Genomic DNA, 17,564 nt, shown 5'->3' with positions numbered 1-17,564 from the left:
CTATTTTATCCGTGTTGCAAAATAAGGTATATATATATGGTGTAAAGATGCACTTTGCAAAGATCCAGAAGATCAAACAAGATTTAGAATGCCGTGGGCCTACGAGGGCCCAACATTCGCTAGAATGGGCCACACGTCATCCAACGCCATCTTCAAGAAGCTTTCTAATCAACCCGTTACGCTGAAGTAATCTCGATTTGGCGCGCAGTAGATGGCACTGCAGATTTTGGACACCGTAGCAACCAGAGGGGCGTGAGGAAACCCGAGGGATCTGCCGATGCCACCCTAGGCGGGTGCCAAGGCCGCGGAGGTGCTGCTCCCGTCGAGGCGCCCAGCATCCTCTCCCAACGTTATGGCGCCATCCCAGAGCCTGATGCCGAGCGTGCCGCCGTGGCCCTCGAGGCCGAGGCTCTCGAGGCCGTCTCCAAGTCTGTCGCCGCCGAGTCCCCGGCCTCCGCCGAGGAGGGGGCTACCGTAGTTTCCAGGTAGGTCGTGGCCGCCGGTTAAGTGTTTTGGATGTTTTTAGACATGTTATGAGTCTATATTTAAGTTGTTTTAGATGTATATTTCAAGTAGTATGCTGCAAGCAGTTTCTTCCCAATGTTTTCATCTGTTTTTTCAGTCGTATGTTGTAAGTGTTTTTTTATCTGGATATTGCATATATTTACACATATACTGTTGCAAGTGTTTTATCTGTATATTACGAATGTTTGCAATGGTTTTCAAGTATTTTTCAGATGCTTTTACAAGTGTCGTATGTTTCAAGTGTTTTATCTGTTTTTTTTTGTATTCTGTAAGTGTTATATCTGGATGTTTTAAAAGTAGATTGGGTGTTGTATATGGGATGCGCGTGGAGGTGCGCGACCGGTCCTCGCGCGCGGTCTGGCAGCACGGGCAATGTCCGGCACGAGTCTGCTCTGGGGCGCTCGCTTGCAGGTCCAACGCTGCTGCTGGGCACTCGCTAGCTCGCTGCGTGGGCACCTTCCGACGCTAGCATCCCGGTTTGAACTTACGGGTGCTAAGCAACGCTTCATATATGCATGAGGATTCATCTTACCGGTCGACCTCCCAGCGTAGTCAATCGTATGGGGTTCCAAGGAAGTTATATTATGAGATCGTATGGGGTACGTGCATGTACAAAGCTCTAACCAAAAGCAAAAGCAAGAAGAAAAATGTGAAAGCAAATCTCTTTCGAAAGAAATTCAACTGCACTGTACTGGAGTACGTAGTAGTTTCTCACGCAGCAAGCAGTTATATATTATAGGCGGGATACTTAGCAAGCAATACTTACTGTAGTAATAAGTAAGCAATGCGATTGCAATGTCTTGTGGTTTCGAAGACGACAACTACTTCACCTCATCATCTCTTTCCCTCGATCGCCTCACCTCGACGACTTATACTACAAATAAATAAATTATCCGCGCGCGATAGACACGAGCAGGCATTGCACCCTCCGCCCTTGCGCTGTACTACATCTCGCCTCGCTCGATCGGTGCCGGCCGGCAGAGACGACGATCGACGATGGGGCTCGTCTCCGGGATGGTGACGGGGCTGCTGCTGGGCGTGGCGCTCATGGCCGCCTGGAGCAGGATGATGCGCCGCCGCACCACCAAGCGCGTCGCCAAGGTACCTACTGTTTATTTGTTGGCAATCTATCTGGGAATTGAAGTAGTATTCATTCATTTGATTTCATACCCAACCCACTAGCATATCTGTACACATGCTTCAAAACGGTTATTTGCTCTTTGGGTGCCCTTCGTTGTCAATCCAAATTTTATGTCGCGCTAATTTCATGCTGCTTTGAATTTTTTTTTTTTGAAACAATGATAGGAGCTCTGCCTTTCAATTAAGACGAATGAAGTTTATATACAAGCAAAGGTAACCAAACGTGGTGCCAAACACCGTGAAAGGTTAGCCCACCCACACAACGCGGTAGGGTACACACTACCATGATTCATCGTTGCCAAGCGTGGTTGCAAAGCAGCCAGGAGCTCCGACTTCCCATAGCAAAACATCGACGACCCATCCTAAAATGTCAGACCAACGGGCCCGAAGCAGGAGGCTGCGACAGGTCATCGTTGCCGAGCTCAACGGCTCCGCGAAGAGCAGCTCCGACTTCCTGCCTTGATCCCACGCCCCGCCCGCGACGATTGCCGAGCCTCTAAAGCTGAACCCCAGTCGTCGGAGAAGGAGGGTTCGACCCGTGTCATCGTTGTCGAGCTACATCCCCTGATGCAGCAGCTCCGACTTCCCGATGCAGAACTCGCCGTCTCGCGACAACCGGGCGCCGAAGAGGCAGAGGACATCCGCCGGAGGAGACATCACGGCCGAGACGAATTTCCACAGCGACGCCTTCAGGAAGGGTACGACGCAGATAGCGCCGCCGTCGCTTGTCTAGGAATGGACCGGGTTTCCACCTGTGGAAGACATGGCTGGGGGCACAAAGAACACGACGCCCCCAACAAGGAAAACGGCGCCCACAGGCGTCGTCGTCGCCAAGGCTTTCGCCCGAGGTGCCCCTAGCACAAACGTCGAGCCAAGATGTCGTACCGTAGCCTGTCGCCACCATCGTCGTCACCGCCATCCCGCAGAAGCCCCACCAGAGGGGCATCGACGCGCCGGCTGCACACAGCAGCCGCACAACTGCGTCGGCCGCCACCCCCTCCGACCGGGCAACATGCAGAGGTGGACTTATCCTGCCACGCGCGTCACCCTGCCGCACGCCGAAGCCGTCGACGCTGCCGACCTCCCCCAGCCACCGACAGGTGCATGCCCCACCTCGGGCGCCGCCCCCTGCCCTAGGGGCACCGGATCTGGCCATCAGGGCGCCAGACCCAGTGACCTCGGCTGGCGCCGCCGCCTCTACGCCAAGGCCGAGGAGGAAAGGGGGAAGCGGAGGAGGAAGAAAGGGCCCCCGCCACCGCCCGGCGCCTGCACGGGCACTGGTCAGCGCCACAGCCGCAGTAGGCGGCCCCGCCGAGCTCCACGCGGCTCGCGCGAGGGCACGCCCCACATAGTGCTTTGAAAATTTAGCAATATATAACCCGGTATATGTTCACATGTCTCCTCAACAGGCAGCTGACATCAAGATCCTTGGCTCACTCTCAAGAGACGATCTGAAAAAACTATGTGGTGACAATTTTCCTGAATGGGTGTCATTTCAACAGTTTGAGCAGGTGACAAGCAACTGCACCTATCTTCTTTCTTATGAAAAAAATATTTAATAAACTTATGTCCTGAGATTAAAAAAAATAAGAAGAGTTTGCTTCAATCCTTTGCATCCTTGATGGTGGCTACTTTATTATATATTTTTTTAAGTACGCCTTTGGTTGATCTATCTGTCATGGATCCATCCATTGAAACTGTTTGACTTTGTTGCTATTTTCATGTTGATTCATCAAAGAGGTTTGTCTGTAGAGTGTGGACAAAATTTTGTGGGGCTAATGCAATTCTCTTTGAAGTAAAACAGTTTTAAAAATCTTGTCTTCTGCTATAACTGCAATTATAAACCTTCTTTTTTCGAAAGATGGCAAAAGCTTTGCCGGATTTTTATTAGACGAGGAAAAAAGGAAAAAAAAAGGGAGATTACACAATTACAAGAACAAGACTACACTCGCCACTACTCTGGCACACAGGCCAGCCCCCCAACTCTGTACAGCACCTGCAGCACGAAAAACAAATTATAAACCTTCTGTTCATATGCGCAAAGGTCAAAGCCTGAAATAATATGTGTTACTACATATGTTTCATAACTTATTGGACATGAATTTTGTTGCTCTACAGGTAAAGTGGCTGAACAAACACCTAAGCAAACTCTGGCCTTTTATAGCACAGGTATAAAAAAAGGAACTCGGTACAAAATAATTTCATTCATTTTATTTACATCGATTCACCAAGCGGCCAAATTTCCAATTCATTTCGCACTTGGGACTGTTGAACCTAGCTTTATGACAATTTATCTCTTCTACTTCGTAGTTGTCAAGGAATCTGTTGAACCACTACTCGATGATTACCGCCCTCCGGGAATAAAATCACTCAAGTTTAGCAGATTTTTCCTTGGAAATGTGCCACCAAAGATAGAAGGTTGCTCTGTAACCTAAACATATGAAGCAATTCATAGCATTCTCATCATGCTCATCTTGTCTACATAGATTAGGTCAATAATTCAAAATGACATTCATTTGTTACAAGATGTTTACATATGCAGGATCCTTTCTTGAATCTTGAACCTATGTAAGTGCAATCAAGTAACTAAACAACTATAACTTACTGAGAGAAAAATATGATTAGAGCATTGCCTTAATGTCATTAGATTACTGGTTTGAGCACAGCTCCTATCCTCCCATCATGTTAAGAAATCGACTAGATCCAAATACATAGGGATATTACCTATCATGCCATCCGGGAAATGCGACACAATAATCAATTTCGGATAAGGAGAATGTTTTTTGTTTTCCTCAAATACAGATAAGCACAGTGTTGTGTAGCACTCTACTTTGTGATGCAATATAGAATTGGAGGAGTTTAAATTTACTTTTATCTTTTATTTATGAAGGTATTCGTATCCAAAACCTCCAGCCAGGCCAGATCATCATGGACATTGATTTTCGGTGGGGTGGAGATCCAAGCATAATCCTGGCTGTTGATTCCATTTTTGCTTCATTGCCCATTCAGGTTTCACATGATACTAGTTTGTTCAGCCATACATTGTTTGGAGCACCGCGACCGTTCCGATGTACTATTGAGTAATGTTAACTTTTACATGAACCTACATATTTTCAGCTCAAGGATCTCCAGGTATTCACGGTCGTACGTACTATAGTTCAGCTTTCTGAAGAGGTCCCCTGCATCTCTGTCGTTGTGGTGGCTCTCCTTGCAGAGGCATGTAATCCTTGTGGATTCCTGGAATTTTTACCCTATGGCATCATCATCTTATGGTCTCTGTTGTATTCATTTTGTGCCCTTTATATTGCTTCAGCCAAAGCCGAAAATAGAGTACACCCTCAAGGCTGCGGGAGGAAGCCTTACTGCCCTTTATAAGATTTAAAGATTTTTATTGGTTGGTGTTGTGAATTTACCATGACAACTTTTCTATCTCCAAATCCAGGATACTGTGAATTCAATTGTTGCTGACATGCTTCAGTGGCCACACAGGCTTGTGGTTCCACTTGGAGTCAATGTTGATACAAGGTTAGTTTGTAACCCTGGGTTTACTGAGCTAAGGATCTGATAACATACAAGTAGCAATGAAAAAAAAATTAGAGCCAGCGGGTGGCACTATTGGATTCGGATCTGAGTGAAGTATTTGTTTGCATTTTTCTTCAGTGAGATGGAGCTGAAACCTCAGGGCAGACTTGCAGTGACAGTAGTAAAAGCAACTTGTATATCCGTCCCATGTTGAAGGTGAAAACGAAGGTCGTCGATCATAACCTTAATCCTGAATGGAACGAGACATTTCATCTGATTGTTGAAGACAAGGAAACATAGGAGGTTATATTTGAGGTCTTCATCTTCTACCTTTTGCTTCAACTTCAAGAGTTTGTGACTTTGTAGTATTTGTTAAGCAGCAAAACAAAACAGAAACAAAAGAATGTCCTGACGCCGGTGGTGAGTTTTTTTTTTCAGATTTACGATGAGGACACTCTTCAGCAAGACAAGAAAATGGGTGTGGCTAAACTGGCAGTGAACAGCCTTGAACCTGAGAGCCCAACGGAGATCACCCTGAATGTGCTGCAGTCACTAGATTCACTCAAAGTGAAGGACAACAAGGGTAGAGGGACACTGCATCTCAAGGTTGGTCAGCTGTTGGTGTCTCCTGACATAACAAGCTGCGTCTGATTCTGATCCAAACCTGCTCTGCTCATCACTTCATCAGGTCGTGTACCACCCGTTGACGAGAGAGGAGCAGGTGCAGGCCATGGAGATGGAGAAAAAAGCCATGGAGGAGAGGAAGCGGCTCAAGGAGGCCGGGCTGATCGGCAGCACCATGGACGCGCTGGGCGACGCCGCCTCGCTGGTGGGCTCCAGCGTGGGCCTCGTGGGCTCCGGAATCGGCGCCGGAGTGGGCCTCGTGGGCACGAGGATCGGCGCCGGAGTGGGCCTGGTGGGCTCCAGAATCGGCGCCGTGGGAAGTGGGCTTGGCAAAGCGGGAAAGTTCATGGGCCGAACCGTCACCGAGAGCTTCAGTATGCATCGGAAGCGCGACCAGCAGCAGGTCATGTCACGCTCACATTCACAGACAACCTGAAGCTGAAGCTAATTGACGGACTCAGGCAATGTCTTCCAAACCTTTTTCATTTTTCCCCTGAGCTTGCATACTCCCCTGTCCCCTCGGAAAACAAGAGAGAGAGAGAGAGAGAGAGAGAGAGAGAGGAGAGAGAGAGAGAGAGAGAGAGAGAGAGAGAGAGAACAAGCTTTCAGACACGCCCGAACCAACTCCAACTTTAGGCAGTCAGCCAAATTTAAAAAGTTTATCAAGACTGTCGACTGCCGTCTCTGTTCCTTTACAGGGTAGAGTATACTAGTAACTAGTCAGACAATTGGACTTAAAAAAAATCTTGTATTTATATACCATCTGCCTGATACTGAGAATAAGTCTTCTAGCGGCATCACATCACATGCCTGTGTGTTGGTATAAAACTATGTTATATGCACAAAGTCCTCTGGGTTTCTTCTTCATCTCACCTGTTTTTCATACGAACAAGATACATGTTTCCGATGTGCATGCTCCTTTCAAATAGAAATGAAGCAAAATACCAAAATGATTTGCAGCCACCATGGTTTAGGGGTTCGAGAGTGTGCATGTCCTATCACCCCACAAAAAGAAAAGCGCAAATAAATGTGATGCTAAATTTGATTGACCATAGAATAAAGCTTAACAGACTGCTCTAAAAGTAACTGCTTTAACTAGAACATGGCTACACTCGACTCACATGCAGAGTGTTCTCGAAAGCAGTACATCAGAGACGAGGCAAGGACCCCCATTCTCGCAGCAAATTCAGAAAGACAAGCTACAATGGTCCGAAACTTCCTACAGCTTTGCCGCCACCTATCAAAAGGTGTCTCCGGTACACTGAGGACAGAGTACTCGGTTCCTCATATTCAAATTAAAGCTCAAGACCTAATAATTTCTCGATTATTCCAATTCTAACCATTTGATTGGCTTTGTAATCTTGTTTTACACCATTTTACCAGGCCATTCCAGTCCCCTCAGCTAATATCGCTCTAGAAGTAATGCCACTCTTATCTAATCCAGCACTCAACTTCAATGATACAGTTCCCAATTCAGTTCCATGAACTATATTATTTTCCAGAGCATAATGATTATCATGGTATCATTACCAAGAACTAAAGGAAGACAAAAAGTCTAAGACAATGATGGTTCTGAGTTGTGATGATGAAGATATTGCACTGAGCTAGCTGTGTAAGTCTATAACAATTTGATTTGATACAATAATAATTATAAGAATGTGTTCTCAATGAATCGTCCAAATAGGGAATTAATTGACTAGAGGTGGGAGCAAAAGTTCCGGAGCTTCTATCTTATTTTCTGAAGAAAGAAGTAGATAGAGAACTAGAGTTGGGATGTACCATAATTTAAATAGGATTGAGCCAACATATGTCCAAGCTGGACTTGAGCTTGGGTGCTTAGATGCAGATGGCCGTCTTGCAACGGCAACCCCATTGCATCAACGAATCTGACGTTGCGAAGTTTAATCCCTTTCTGAGCATCCCGTACGACTTGAGTATAGTGTCCTAGGCCTGATGCTAACCCTACCTGAAACATGTGGAGAACACAGGGGAAAAAAGGAATTAGTGCTGTGCGGGGATGCTGTTTCTGTTCATAATTAGTCGTTGGGTCTACCAAAACCACGGTTGGTTGGTTGGTAGAGCATTCAGTTCTAGTGCAAGGTTCAGAAAGCGTGGTAGGTTAAGGTATTGGAGCAAAATGGTTAATTCCAGTACAGAAACAAGGTGGTGTGAAGTGTGAACGCGGGCATGTGCTTCTTTGTCAAATGATGAACACCCAACAATACTCGAGGCTAATGATGACGGTGACGAAAGATGTCGGAATGCTGCATTTGTAGGCTAACAACAACCTTTTTGTAAGCTTCGTGGTGTATACTTGCAATAATGCAGCAACCAGGTACAGTGGCTTGGTCCAGTACGTGGCTTTGTGTAGGTAGGTGCTGTACGCTTGATGCTGAATGTCGTTGAGGTGCTGTGTGGTCGGTGGTCCGGTGATGGAATGGAATGTGAAGTCACCGGCTCCGGCGGGTACTTGCTTTGCTTGTGAGAACGGGAATGAGATCGATAGAGTAGCATGTACCAACCGTGCTTGTAGTCAGTGGTGGGGTGCTGAGACGAATCCAATTGTGTTGTTGCAATCGTCACCAACCATAACCAAATGACTGAGAGCAGAGCAGGTAGGCAAATACCAGAGTAGGTAGTGGCAGCAGCAAGCTGCTAGCAATCTACCTAGGTACTCCTACCATCCGAGGCAAATTAAGCCATGGATGGATCATGGATCACATATATTACTGTACTAATAACTGATGCAATGGAATGCAAGTTTATTTATTTATTACCTGGATGACGAGGAGGTGCGGGATGCCGAGGTCGGCGCGGAGGTCGCGGACGAGCATGCCCATCCGCCGCCCGTGCTCGGTGGCGTCGGACCACCTGACGGTGTCGCTCTCCCCTTGGTACCACAGCAGCGCCCCGATGCGTCCCCCGGTCTCGACGGCGACCCTGGCCCGGCGCAGCATCTCGGCGTAGAGCTCGGTGCCCTTGCCCCACTCGGCCATCCGCGTGCCCCCCACGGCGCAGGGGACGAGCCCCACCACGGGGCTCCCCGCGTGGCCCGACCGCAGCAGCGCGTTGGCGAACGCCATCCCGGGGCCGACCCCGACGGCGTGGTGGTCGGCGTCGATGCCGGCGTGCAGCGGCTCGTGGGCCTCCTCCCACCGCAGGTCGGGCGAGAGGCGGAGCACCGCGGGGGACGGCGCGCAGTCCCCCGGCACCACGCCGTCCCAGCGGTCCGCCACCACCCCGCCGCGCCCGGCCATGTTGGACTGCCCCGCCAGGATGAAGATCAGCTTGTTGGACGGCGGCACGTCCGTGCCGGCGACGACGACGCCCTCCTGGGATAGGGAGGAGGAGGCGACGGCGACAAGCAGCAGGAGGAGGAGCAGCATTGTCTCGGTTTGGGTTGGTGATCTTCTACCCCGAATGCCGACACAGATTTTGAATCCTCTTCTCTCTCTTGAGGCGCCTTGTTTGCGTTGACCGAGGTTTGCGAGCGACCGAGGTCCCACCCACTGACTGACATTCTCACAGGGATGGGGATGCCCCTGCCCCTGTCCGGAAAAAAAATCGATTCATGCCTCCGCACGTGCTCCTTCCGCCGATTCAGACTTTTTTAAGCAAAGATCCTCCATGTGAACACGTCCTTCGTTCCATTACTGTAATCAATCGCCAAGTGCCTTCATCTACCCCCTCTATAATATATATATATATATATATATATATATATATATATATATATATATATATATATATTGCAATTCTCGATTCGCGAATCAATCAGTAATTAAATCTATACAAAAAAAAAAGAAAGTACGAGTAAAATATAAGATTCCAAAATTATATAAAATATTTAGAGATCAAGAAGCTGTCTTTGAAGGCTTTCAAGAATAAGAAAAAAAAATCCCAAAAAGAATCTATTTGATGTCAAGATAAATTTGAAAATTTTCATGTAACACAAACATGATAGAATATTTGATCAAGAGTAAGATCAATGCCTCGCAAAAACAACATGATATCCAACCAGCATACTCTTAAACTTATGTTGCATGTTTGCTGATTGCATATCATATTTTTTTTTGCGAGGCATTGATCTTACTCTTGACCATACAGTGTTGTTATCAGAGAAAGAGCACTGCACACATGGAACATTATGTAGCTTTCCATCAGTTGACATTTGAGTGATTGCACCGCTACAACCAGTTTGGATATTGGGTAACTAGCTTCTCATACCCTCAAAGGATGTTTACCCTATCTATGATCACATCCTTTATGAAAAGTTGTGCTCAAGCCACTTTTGTAGAGAACTGTTTTTCAAACCTTGGGAACAAATATAGCACCGTTGCAAGGAATATCCGTCAACAGGCTGCGGTCTAGTGCAAAGTCCATATGGTCTGTGCTATATCCACTTGGGAAGTAGGTGCTGCAAGTATTTAATCTATGTTTGTATCGCTCTTCGTACATCAAGGACAAAGTACGTAGGACATTGCTATCTTGGATTCCTCCCAAAGTAACAATACTTCATGAAGGCCAACGAAGGAAATTCTTCAGACAAAACTTACTACAAAGGACAAGTATCAAAAAGTGTCTTGACCAAATTAGCCTCTCTTATGCTTGAAGCTATGTAGCCTAAAGCTATCGCTGATATTAGAAACTGGTAGCATGTCTCTCTTCCATAAAAGTCTTTCGTCCTGAATCTCGGGACGTGATTCTTTTAAGGGGGGAGGGCTGTAACACCCCAGGTGTTTGCCACCAGTTAAGCAATGGGTTTGAGCTCAAACATGGCATGTTAAGTGATGATGAAGATGGCAAGGTCAAACCTATGGAAATGAGCCCCAACCTAAACTTGGATATTGCACCTTTGCTCACCTATAGACCCCTTTTCAAGATATATGCTTGGGTGGTGTGATTGGGATATATTCATATGTCTCACATCAATACCCATCTATATTGGGCACTCGAAAAGTTTCATGAAGTTTGGAATCAAGAAGTCACATGAAATGACGAGTTATGTCCTTGCTTGAATTATTTTATAAAGTGAATGGAATTCTCGATCGTCAACCAAATCTTGCAACCATGCCCAAATGACTCTAGGTAAACTCTACAACAAAAGTCATGAAAGGTTCATGTTGGGCAAATGCCAAGAAAATGCTCCAATGGATCAAAAAGGATAATTTAAGCTTCATCGTGATCCTACTTTGGTCAAAGTAGAACAGCAGGATCTATACCAGTTTTGAGATTGGACATTAAATGAAAGTTGTAGTCCATATCATGTAGAACAAACTTTGTTTTTGGACTAAGAGCTAGATCAGCTTGGAAGTAAGTCAAATCGAGGTCACAAGATCGAATTTGCTGTTGTTTTCAGCACTTAGAATTATTCCAAGTCTGGAATTCATTGTCATTAGGTTGGCATTCCGCGTTCTCAAGTTTTTATTAAGCATCATGCTTTGACCCAAAAATAGAAGTTGGAGATATTTCATTAGAGAAGAGCATGTAAAAAGTTGGGTCAAGTTTGATCATGTTTTGACCAACAAATTGGAGTCCTAACCGAGCAAGGCTTAATCCTTATTAAGTTGTTGACAGTGTTAACTTTGGACTTGATTAACCACTAATCTACAACTCTAATGACTGTACACTTTAAATAGAAAATGTAGAGCAGTTCGCGGGCTTCAAACTTCGTTTTGGGCCCGAGGTCTAAATCGGCCCAGATCTGGCCCAATTTGGCGCCCACCTTGCCCTCACCGACGCTCGCCACGTGCTCGACGTTTTGCCTGCGTGGCCGCCATGCACCAGAGCTCGCCCCCATGGCCGACGCGCGCCCGAACTCCACGCCACGCGCCGCCCTGCTCCCTGCGCCTCCAAATACGAACGCCCGAGCATCACCACACATCCCGCACTCGCTCTCGCCCTTCCTAGAGCTCTCCCTCTGCGCACGCACGCCAGAACGGAGCCACCATGGCCGCGTCCGCCATGGCCGAGCTGGCCGCCGTCGCGTCCCCACCGTTTCGGGCTTCCCCGCGTCCTATCGTGTGCGCCACCACATTCTCCGTCGTGCGCCGCCCCTCCTGCGCCCCTTTTCCAGTCACTTCGACCGCCGTGACGCCATCGCCATCGAGCAGTCGCCGGTGCTCTGCCTGCTCGCGTGGCCAGCAGGCCACAGGCCACCTCCGTCCATGTCGCGGCCACCTGGAGGCTCACCTGGATCCTCCTCTGCCGGAGCCTGCAGCTGCACATCGTCGGCGCCGCCTCAGCCGGTCGGAGCCGCGAGTCCGGCCATCCTCTGCTCTGTTTTCCGACCAGGGACCTCGCGCAAGAATTCGACAAAGGGAAGGGGTCCAACTAAAAAGTCTGTGACTTAAATGAATAGTGCCGATAAGGACCTATTAGCAGTAAATTTGCTGAATCTTTAGAAATTCATAGTAATTCATAGGAAATTCGTAAAATAGCAAATGAGGACTTTTTGGAATCCTTGTGAAATTCTCTATGCATTAGATCTATAATATGGCATGTTCTAGTTTAAATATTTTGCGGTAAAAATAGATTTGTGCAGTAAGGTTGTAATGCTAGTTGAATTTGTTATTTTCCATAACTATAGATCTAGGGCTCCAAATGAAGTGAAATTTTTGTGGCATGCTACTCATGTGATGTTTGATGTGTGATAAAAATTTCATGGTCATTGGTTGCTGCATGAGTGAGTTATTGGTTTATCTTGCTCTCACATGATTTCTTGCTTTATCAACTTGTCCTTTTCATAGAGGTTGCTATACATATTCAAATGGAGTAAAATTTGTACATTAGACTATTGAGAATATATGTGAGCCACTGTAATTTTTGTAAAAGTTATTGTGCACTTTTGGTATATGTTCATTAAGTCACCTTGTTATCTAAAATAAATTAAGAAATGCATTAAAAGAATTTATTTGGTCATGGACACTAGGTTTTCTGGTGTTCTTTAATCATGTGTGACATTTTAATAAAGTTGGTTTTGCCCGATTATGTGTTTGCAACATAAGTTAATAATTATTTTCTTGCAAATGTGGTTTATGGACAGATTTAGGAACTTAACAAAGTTCTTCATGATAATGTGCTTTGTTGTGAAACTTGTTTATACAAAAGTTGTAGATAATTTATGTATCTAGCTGCTGTTAAAATTTGGTATCATTTGGCTAAGTAGTGTTTGAGTTACAACTGTTTAAAGTTAGAATATAGGATTTGTTGCTCTCTGTTTTGTATGAACCAGTTTCTGTAAAGGTATAATTTCGACCTACTTAACTTGGGAATCATGCTGTGATGGTTATAGATGAAATGTAGATAATTTCATAAGCTTTCCAAAATGTCTTCTTGCAAGTCATTTAGATTTGTGTAACTCCAGTTATAGCTAAATCTTGTAGCTATTGTTTGCATATCCAGAAATTGGCAGATTCCAATTATAGTGTTTGCTTGTATATTGTTAAGTGTGACTTATGCCTTGAATGATGACTGAGTTAGAGCACCTGAGATCTTGGGAAACTTGTGCCATGCTTGATGTGCTTGCTCTCTATAGTTAGTGGTGTGAGGTTAGTTAAATAGCTATTGGTGTCTATGTCTTGCATAATCTTGTGTTTGTCTTGAATGCTTATGTGATGCATCTTGTGTTACAATTCATCACATTCATACACATGCATCTTGCATCTCATTTAGGTATGCTAGATGAACCATGTGAAGAATGGGATGTTGGAGCCGAACCCGGAGACGGTGCTAGCTAACTAAACTGACTTGTGTCGGATCCCAGGCAAGCCCGGGAGCATTCTAAGTCTCCTACTTTATAAAAGCAATTCTTTCTATATATGAGTTATATATATTGTTGCATTAAGTTGTAGGAGTTGATTGAAACCGTTGATGCATTTATTACTATCCTTGCCTGCCTTATTACCTTATTACCCTATTAGGTCGGGATCGAATAACTGCTTAGCCTTGGTTAGACCGGTAGCGATCGGTGATATCCGGTCACCTACATTATAGGTGGTTACTGGAAGAATTTAGCTATGGAAAGAATGATATCCTAGAATTAACCATGTGTGATGGATAATTGGAGACCGGACGGAAAAAGTTGGAGGCAACCAAACAGGGTTCTCGGGTGCTGTTAGTTTCTGTCTGTGTCGATTAAGGACCGACCGTTGTTGGGCCTCGAGTCATGTTGAATGCATGCCTTACATTTAGCTGGCCAAATAAAGTACCTTTCAACCGCAAAGCTGGGAGATTATTCGGGCCAAGTAGATTGCCCGCAGCGCACTGTGCCGGAGCAGGTGTGGTAGGACACGGGGACGCGAAGATAAGACCAAAGAGCAGTCGGTTGGCCCCCGAGTACATGTGGTTCCTGACAAACTCGAGATTCCTGGATAGTTGACTCGGTGACCGATACCTCACTTTAGCGGGTGAGTGAGGTTTGTGTAAGGAATAAATCACCAGCTGGTTAGGAATCGATTCGAATCGCCATCGCTCCTGGATAGTGAGCACTTGACTCGAGTTACGGCATCGTAGTAATTATTATGGAACAATGATGGTTATCTGGATGGTATGAGATATGCTAAATCTAAATTTGTAACTGGATGTTATTGGTTAATCAAGTGATTGGTATAGTACAGGTGCTTACCTAGATGGATAGGTCATAATAAAGATGATGCAAAGTACTTAAAATGGTTTCTTCATGATAGCTTATGCTTTTTGCAAACAAGTCAGCTAGCCCACTAAAGAAAGCCTTGCATAATCCTTGGTGTCGCTTTATTTTGGTTTAAGACGGGTAAGTCTGGCTGAGTATATTCGAGTACTCAGGGTTTATCCCACCTTGTTGCAGGTGATGTTCTCGACCTGTTGATGATGGTGGCTAACCACCTGTGGGCTCGGTAATTCTATACTTACTTCTCACCTATATGCTTTTGTCGGATGATGTCACTATGCTAGCAATATATTTGGAACTTATATTAATGTAATCATTTGAAAGCTATGTTGTTTTCACTAAGCGGTTTTGAAACCCAAACTTGTACTATTATTTGTTAACCCCTTTATAATATTATTTCCGCTACAACTCGATGTATGTGATATGTATTTGCTTAATCACGCGATCTTGGTTGTGATGTTGATTTACCGAGGTCTTTCGGGACACTCGGCAGACTACCGGGTTTATATGAGTGAAAGTATGGGTGTGTCAACGTGTTAGCAGGGACAACCGTACTTGATCTTGTATAAATTGGGCGATTCTGTTACAGCTGGTATCAGAGCAAGATTAAGCATAATACTATCATGTACTTAGTTTTCAAAACAAAATTTTGTTTTAAAAAGTCTATTTTGAACTATAACTTTAGCTACAGGCAAATTTGTCAAAACTAAATTGCAAAACTATGCTAGCGGCATCCTCCTTTATGCCCAGTTAAGGACTATTAGGTGGCTATCTAAGTACTAACTCTGGGGATGTACTTTATTGCAATTTTTCTTTCGTCGTCCATACGACGTGCTATTGTATGGATGCCATTCGCTTGAATGGTAATGTATGGATCAATTGCCTCTACACCCAGGTAAGTGTGAGTTGTGAGAGCATGACCATCCAACTAGCAGTCTAGGGGAGAGTTAGTTGTGGTTACTGGAATATTTACATGTTACACACATGTATATATGAAGGTACTTAATTATGGGTATATCTACCGGGTAGCTATGGATATCGAAGTATATACATCTGGGGATGTATATATGGAGAATATCTTAGTTTACTGCTTTCATTGTGTGCTTATTTATCTCTTTGTTGGGATGGGCTGCAATGAATTTGCCTACAGGTACACCAACCACAAATGCGTAGATTGAATGTAGCTGACGACTAGCTATATATCGAGAGAGTACGTGTTATGCCACCGACATAGAACGTGATTGCCACCTTAGGCTGGCAATTTCATGAGGATGAATAGGACGAGCATGCATCATGATTGTGCTTGTGCATCAATATGCTTCCCTTCCTTTGTTCTAGTACTAAGTAACTTGTGATCGATGTGTTGCACTATCTTCCTTGTGTGGAGTTAAACAAGAATGCCTTGTTCCATGTTGCTTGAATAGGAAGTGCTTGAGAAAAGTGTGTGCTTAGCCTTGCTAGAAATAATTATGGTTACATGCTTAACCTATAATGTCCTCTAGTTTAGCCAAGTGGTGGGTATGTATGCTTGTTATCTAATTAGTGCCATAGTTATCACCCCTTTTATCCTCGGTAAGCATACGAGTGTTGAGGAGCGCTATCCTAGGACCATGTCTAAGTTTTGGTAATCTCATGGTTGTCATTTTCAATTAAGTTCTCTCTTAGGAGCCTGAGCCTATACATGTGGTTGCTAGCCCTTGAACGTTGCGCTACAAAGACCTTTATCCCTGCCTTTGCTTGACCTTCGACCCAAGCTTAGCCTCCTTCTTTGCTCGCATGTTTTGTGGTTGTCCCGCTCCTGTGTGGGAGGACCTTGCTCAAAAATCCTTGTTAGATCTCATTGCTCCTTCTTCTACTGATGATCTGGTGCAACGCTAATCGCTATCTACCCTGCTTTGGAACCTTTTCCTCGTAGATCATGTCGTTGCCTTATCAACTGAATCCTTAGTCAGTGCCTGTCCCTTGAATCTTGTTTATTTTGTCTCCAACCTTCCCACGTCTTGGGATGTCTATCAGTCTTGGTCTCATGTTGTTGCTCAACATGACCAGATCTTATGATAATCTTTCATCTGGTAATCACCTTGGTAGATGCGAGGCGTACATGGAATTTAAACAAGAATCTCATACTTAGTTGTCTTTGGCAATTAAGCTATGTTCTCTTGCGCTGTGTTTTGATCTTCAGATCGCCTCCTTATTGATTCCTAACCTTGTGACTATCCTTGTTTGTTATCCTTCTTTTGCACAATGCTTGTTCTTACAATCTAATTGGTGCCACTGGAAATTTCACTTTGGTTGTCAGTTCAGTAATGGTGTTACGATTAACATTCTATGGTGCCGCGACGAAATCGAGAGCCTCCTGTGGGCGTGCACACAAGGTTGTGCTGCTCAGCACGCGCTGGTATCGAGGTTCCTAGTCATGATCCATTGCCGAACTGCACCGATGTGTTATTTTCACGTGAGCTCTTCCTTGGTTATCTCTCCTTATTATGTCAAGCGATCTATATGTCGAACTAGATGCAATAGGACTCCCTTGTGAAGTCATCCAACGGTTAACCTTTGAAGAACAGGTCACTAACAGGAACATAAACAGACTGCAAGAGGGTAGACAAGTAACTCTACTCGACATGACTATCCCTGTAATGACGCCGGTCATCCAGTGAGCAACTTATGTCATTTTTGTTGGATCAGAAAGGTGCACCACACTTAAGGTTAAACAAGTTATCAGTCAAATGATAATTGGACTGAGATATTATGTGCATGCGGATCGCATAGTCGAGATCAACCATCCCTAGTGTGACCCCTTGCCTACTGACTTCGATGGCGACCATCTGTTATGCGTCAATCACAACTATTGTTGGCAAGAGTGCAGATTTAGAACTTTTAGTGTTGAGAAACAACTGATTTGTTACCAGTAGGAAAGTTAGTCTTCAGTTAGGTAACGACTATTTGGTAACTATGAAGGCCAGATCTCACAGAACAATGTTGATCAAGGAAACAGCAAACTTGGCCCCGCAATGCAAGTGCTACTTCTTCTCCAAATGTGCTATCAAGTCAATTCCATCTTGGACAATCACGTATATAGTACAAGACGTTGTATCGGCTA

General features: G+C 45.1%; 1 protein-coding gene and 1 pseudogene across 3 annotated transcripts; one reads left to right on the top strand and one right to left on the bottom strand.

The window, feature by feature from the left end:
• Nucleotides 1–1,521: 1,521 nt before the first annotated feature.
• On the top strand, nucleotides 1,522–6,277 carry LOC136518016 (calcium-dependent lipid-binding protein-like; annotated as a pseudogene).
• On the bottom strand, nucleotides 3,510–9,278 carry LOC136518017 (probable carbohydrate esterase At4g34215). 3 transcript variants are annotated; one of them, XM_066511666.1, is made up of 4 exons: nucleotides 8,589–9,278; nucleotides 7,591–7,777; nucleotides 6,685–6,806; nucleotides 3,580–3,661 (listed from the first exon to the last, which is right to left on the bottom strand). In XM_066511666.1, exons 1-3 carry the CDS (start codon nucleotides 9,195–9,197, stop codon nucleotides 6,733–6,735), a joined length of 870 nt encoding a protein of 289 aa, XP_066367763.1. In that variant the 5' UTR covers nucleotides 9,198–9,278; the 3' UTR covers nucleotides 3,580–3,661; nucleotides 6,685–6,732. The 3 variants fall into 3 exon arrangements, with proteins under 3 accessions (XP_066367765.1, XP_066367764.1, XP_066367763.1); XM_066511667.1 differs by lacking the exon at nucleotides 6,685–6,806 and having other exon boundaries at nucleotides 3,517–3,661; XM_066511668.1 differs by lacking the exons at nucleotides 6,685–6,806; nucleotides 7,591–7,777 and having other exon boundaries at nucleotides 3,510–3,661.
• Nucleotides 9,279–17,564: the final 8,286 nt, after the last annotated feature.

The sequence above is a fragment of the Miscanthus floridulus genome, chromosome 17 (genome assembly GCF_019320115.1).
Source record: "Miscanthus floridulus cultivar M001 chromosome 17, ASM1932011v1, whole genome shotgun sequence".
Taxonomy (NCBI): Eukaryota; Viridiplantae; Streptophyta; class Magnoliopsida; order Poales; family Poaceae; genus Miscanthus; species Miscanthus floridulus.
This window is presented reverse-complemented; position numbering and strand designations above follow the sequence as displayed.